The sequence below is a fragment of the Schistocerca gregaria genome, chromosome 1 (genome assembly GCF_023897955.1).
Source record: "Schistocerca gregaria isolate iqSchGreg1 chromosome 1, iqSchGreg1.2, whole genome shotgun sequence".
Lineage (NCBI taxonomy): Eukaryota > Metazoa > Arthropoda > Insecta > Orthoptera > Acrididae > Schistocerca > Schistocerca gregaria.
Genome location: NC_064920.1, coordinates 220,371,454 through 220,377,453, shown reverse-complemented (window position 1 = coordinate 220,377,453; position 6,000 = coordinate 220,371,454). Strand labels below are relative to the sequence as shown.

General features: G+C 39.0%; 1 protein-coding gene across 1 annotated transcript in view; it reads right to left on the bottom strand.

The window, feature by feature from the left end:
* The window catches only part of LOC126337770 (kinesin-like protein KIF23), a 138,927-nt gene continuing 132,927 nt past the window's right edge, over nucleotides 1-6,000 (bottom strand). Inside the window, exon 15 of the mRNA XM_050001497.1 lies at nucleotides 1-628. Coding sequence (XP_049857454.1) covers nucleotides 440-628 — 189 coding nt within the window. The 3' untranslated portion in view covers nucleotides 1-439. The remainder of the gene's footprint in view (nucleotides 629-6,000) is intronic.

The following is a 6,000-nucleotide window of genomic DNA, read 5'->3' as shown; positions in this document are numbered from 1 at the left end:
TGTCAGTTGGAACATCATCATTTAATTACAAAAAAATAATTAAGTCAATAATATAAAAAATCATATAAGCACCCACAGAAAAATAACAACCATTACAAAAATTAGTAAGGTACAAAATTGTCATGTAGCAGATGTCACGTGTCAAATTTACAAAAGTTAGTAAGGTACGAAATTGTCATGTATCACATATCATATATAAAATTTACAAAAGTATCATGTTTCACATCTGATAATTAAAAATATATTTATATAATACTATATGGTACAATACTGGAATGTATATTCAAATCAGCATGATTTCAGCTCAGGTAAAACAGGTATTAGAAAGAGAGATCAAGAATCTCCAAACGCCTTACTAAGGCACATCCAGGTGTTATTAGCATTTGAAATTTGTCAATATAAAGTTAAAAATTTACATTCCCAACTTGTATCCATACTTTCAGAGTCTTGGTTTCTTTGCATGTCCTTCAACTGACATAGCACAAATGGTTGCCAGATCTTGAGGGTGTGTTTCTGCTTCAAGATTCCTTTTTCTGACTGGAGATGATGACGGTGACTCCTGGCGAAGAGTTTCAACGTCATTGAAGATAACCTGAGCACCACCACTGACAGTAGGAACAACATCTCCCTGTAAAATCACAAGGTTCAAAACTCATTCCAATTTTAGTATACAAACTGAGCAAACAACAGAAAATAACCTTACATTTTTGACTTCTAAAGTGCTAAAAATGACTAGATAAGTTAGAAACAGCTGTAGAATGCCCAGGGTGAGAGGATTTAATGCTGTTATACTTTCCTCGCCGGCAACCAGTCTTCGATAAGGAATAACCTAAATACTTGTCCTGTTAGTAGCAGAACACATTACTTCCTACCAACTTGTTTTACATATAAAATGCTACAAATAGTCTTAGTTGATATTGTGTGGCCACTGCACAGAAAAACATTTAGTGACAGATGCTGGTTAAAATTATTAAATGATATAAACCCATTTTTCCTCAGCTCATCAGTGTGTGATGGAACATACTTCTGATCTCTCTCTCCTTTCCTTTCTTGTAACAATCAACCAATCAACAATAATGTGTGGCAAGAATGTAGGTCAGCACGCCTCTGACTATGTCAGAAAATTGGAGAATTTCAAGCTCAGTCATTTTGCGAGACATACTTTGGAGGAAGTAATGTGTTGCATGATAAACACAAAATGAAAGTTCTTAGAATTATACTGGTAGCCAAACCTCTCCATAATGTCCAACACCACTCTAGTAGTGTCAGTTACTGGAACTGGATAATTATCTGAGGCACTAGCACTTGCATAATAAAATACCAACAAAATGTGTGGCTCTTCTTTGGACCTTCTCTGTCAGACCTACCTGGAAAGTGTCCCCAACTGAGAAGTAGTACTAAATAAACTGCTTTATGGGGGTTTTGCAAGCTGCCTCTTTCATGGATACTTTACATTTCCCTAGGATGAGCCGTAATCTGTGTTTGCTTTTCCAAATAAGGAATTTCATGTAATGAAAGAGACTCTGAATAGTGCCAATTATTTTGTAGTCGTTATTGTGCCCATAGGTGTAACATTGACATGGGGATGAAGCACTACTGGGTCTTTTCAGTTAAATATGCACAAGTTTTACTTAACCATGGTGAAGACAACTGCAAGTCAGTGCACGAAGCACTGATTTTCCAGTCCATTATTACATATGTCAATATCTGTCAGTTTGGTTAATGAATAATGATTGGAATGAAGGACTATATGCAGAGATGGCAAAAACCATGGGATAGCGATATGCATATATACAGATGGTGGTAGTATCGTGTACACAAGGTATGAATGACAATGCATTGGCAGAGCTATAATTTGTACTCAGGCGAGTCGGATAAATAGGTTCCTGATGTGATTATGACCACATGATGAGAATTGGCAGACTTTGAAAGCGGAATGGTAGTTGGAGCTGGCTGATGGGACATTCCACTTCAGGAATTGTTATAGCATTTAGTATCCCGAGATCTACAGTGTCAAAAAGTGTACCAAGAATACCTAATTTCAGGCATTATCTCTCACCATGGACAACACACTGGCTGACGGTCTTCACTTCACAACTAAGAGCAGTGGCATTTGCATAGTTGTCAGTGCTAAAAGACAAGCAACACTGTGTGAAATAACTGCAGGAATTAATGTAGGATGTATGACGAACATATCAGTTAACACAGTACAACGAAATCTGGCGTTAATGGGCCTGCAGTGCCTCTCTTAGGCTTGTGACCATATTGGTTGAAACCCAGACAACTGGAAAACCAAGGTCTGGTCAGATGATTCCCACTTTCAGTTGGTGAGAGCTGACTGTAGATTCGAGTGTGGGGCAGACCCCATGAAGCTATGGACCCATGTTGGGAACAAGGCACTGTGCAGCCTGGTAATGGCCCCATAATGATGTGGCCTGTGTTTAGATCGAATGGAGGAGGCCTCTGGTCCAACTGAACCAATCATTGGCTGGAAATTGTTATGTTCAGCTACTTGGATATGACTGGTGCCCATTCATGGACTGAATGTTCCCAGGTAACGATGGAATTTTTATGGATGACAAAGCACTATGTCACTGGTCCACAATTGTTCATGACTGGTTTGAAGAACATTCCGGACAATTTAAGCAAATGATATTGCCACCCAGAATGCCTGACATGGATCCCAACAAACATTTATGGCACATAATCAAGATGTCCGTTATGTGTACAAAATCCTGCACTGGCAAAACTTTCACAATTATGGACAGCTAAAGCAACAGGATGGTTCAGCATTTCTGCAGGGGACTTTCCACAACTAGCCGAGTTCATGCTACGTCTAGTAGCTACACTATGCTGGGGAAAAAGGAGGTCCGACACAGTTTCAGAAGGCATCCCATGACTTTTGTCACTTTAGTGTACATTCCATAGTGAAACGATTTAGGGAACAATTCAGCATTTCAACCTTACCTGTTATTTCCAGTATTGGTCCAGAATGTTCAATTAGTGGCTGCATAGGTGATTTTGATCCACATACTGACTTTATGTATAACCACAAGTTCTTGAGAATTATTAACAGATTAGTTGCAAAATTATACTTTTGAACTTGTTAAACACTTCACTCATTGTCCTCCTTATGCTTAGCTTTTGTTTGTCAACAAGTTCTCTTGGCTTTCAATTATTGAAACATGTCAAATCTCTCCTATCGATAACAACATAACATGGACGTACATATCTAAAGAACAGTGTGTAATGCCTTTCAATTTTATGTATGTATGCCCTCCATTGTTCCTTGGACTGTATGTCTTTGGCTGCTCAGAGTTCCTTATCGTACTTGCTAAGCAAAAACATTTTTCTAACTCCTTTAATACTCCTTTTAGCGCAGATAGTCATTGATGATGCAACAGCATTATGGTCACTGATTTGCTCATCTGTAGTAACTGAATTGCAAAGTACATGTGTTAGTTACTAGGAGATCTAGGATATTGCCCTCATGAGTCAGTTCTCTACCTTTACAAGTCCACAGTGATATAGGGATGTTTCAGTTCTGGACTACAAATATTTTACATCAGGCAATTAATTTTGATTTATTTATTTTATTTAGCAAATGGCTTTGCAAGTGCAAGAACGAACATTGAGATGCTTAAAATAGATAACATATATTTTGTATATGTACAATATGTTCGAATATAATACAGATACAGAACAAATACCAATATAAAAACAACAAACACCAGTACATTTAACATTCACATGAGAGAATAGTTATAGTGGAAGGGTAACAATAACCCACTATAAAGTGAAATCCAAATGAGGTAGCCACTCAATAGCAGCCGGGCTGGCCTCGATTTTCCAGAGAATCTATGTTACGTGCAACATTGTACCAATGAAGAAAGTTTGATCACCATTTTCACAGTCCCACATCGGGTTATCAGTAAATAAATGTCGTGTGGCTAGGGCCTCCCATTTGGTAGACTGGTCGCCTGGTGCAATTCTTTTGAGTTGATGCCACTTCGTCAACTTTCGCATCAATGATGATGACAACACAACACCCAGTCCCTGAGCGGAGAAAATCTCCGACCCAGCCGGGAATCAAACCTGAGCCCCTTTGCACGGCAGTCCATCGCGTTGACCTCTCAGCTGTTGGCGCAGATGGGTTACCAGTGATACCTTACTTATACATCATGGATTTAGATTGTGCACATCCAGTTCTTACACAATTTAACTGACACCTTATTTTGTGGGGAAGTTGCATTCCTGGAATTGTTGCTTGGCGGTCTTCTATATTGTTGCAGATAACATCAGCGTTATTCCACTTAGCTTTCCAGAATTTACAGTTGTCATAGGCAAGTATTCAGTCTTTCTATATCAATGCTCTTGATTTCAGGTGATTTCTACAGTATTCATCTAGTACTTGGTGTGTAGGTAGCAGTCTTTGTACACCTAGGTGATTTATTTCTTGCCATTCCTGGACTAATGCCTTCCATCTTCAGATTTCTGGTGGAGCAATATTTGACAGGATATAAAGCCATGCTAGCAGAGTCAACATTAATGTTCCTGTTATTATTCACCTAGTTTTATTGAACTGGACATCAATTTTCTTCACCTAGGTACTCCAACTCCACACAGGGGTGCACTACTCGCCCACAGAGTAGACCAGGGCTTCTGCTGCAGTGCATAGTGTTATTGCACCTGCTCCCCATGTTGTACCCACTAATTTCTAAATGATGTTATTTTCGGTTTTCAATTCCTGGCTAGTTAATGACGTGCATACTGCCTTCAGGATGGTGTCTCCCAGGCTGAGTCAGTATGTTGTGCTGTTTCGTTGGATTGATTATCTGTATTACTAAATGGCTGTGATCATCCAGACCCAGTCACAGGTAGCCTATATAATGGCTTCCAGGGCCAACAAAAATTTGATTTTATATGACTTACTGTAACACTGATTAAGTTTAGAATGCTGTCAATCTACTCCTTAAAATGTATAATCCTAGTGACGTCCATCAAACTTTATATGCAGTTTCAAACCTTTTCAAAGGCATTTGATACACATTTACTCAGTTGGTAGCAGGGCTAAATTTGCTACCTGCTCACCATTCCCCTCCCTGCATCCATAATAGTGCTTGGCCAAGTTGGAGTCACTGTCAGTCCTCCAACCATTACAAATTCTTCAAATTAAATCTGCATGTGACCTAAATTGCCAAAGCTTCATCTGTAAATGTAAGATGACCCCATTATTAAGCTATCGCATTATATAAAAATGAACTCATTGGCAACAGTTTATCTGCAAATGTAAGATGACTGTATATTTTTTAAATGATGAATTTGGAAAAAGTCTCATTATTTCATTCGTGGCTCTAATTTTCAGCAACTGTAGTCCATAGCTTTCAAAATAAAATTTTGAAGGAAAAAAACAAACCCTCATCTTAAAGGTGGGTAAATACATTATGCAGACACTGGCAGTTACATGTCTACAAGCAAGCAGACATTCAAGTGGACAATGGTTAGCATTTCAAATACTTTGTTATTCTGCACTTCTGTTGACATTCAAGACAGTAACTGGTATACTGAAGCTAGTTAGTTTGAATTCAAGGCTTAATACACAATGAAGAATAAATGCTCAGAGATGATACTAGCCATCCTACAAATTTTGCTTCCATTCAATTATACCTACAGTACACACACACACACACACACACACACACGCACGCACGCACGCACACACAATTTGTAGCTTTCGCAACCGACGGTTGCTTCTTCAGGAAAGAGGGAAGGAGAGGGAAAGACAAAAGGATGTGGGTTTACAGGGAGAGGGTAAGGAGTCATTCCAATCCCGGGAGCGGAAAGACTTCCCTTAGCATGAAAAAAGGACAGGTGTACACTCACACACATATCCATCCGCACATACACAGACACAAGCAGACATTTGTAAAGGCAAAGAGTTTGGGCAGAGATGTCAGTCGAGGCGGAAGTACAGAGGCAAAGAAGTTGTTGAAAGAGATG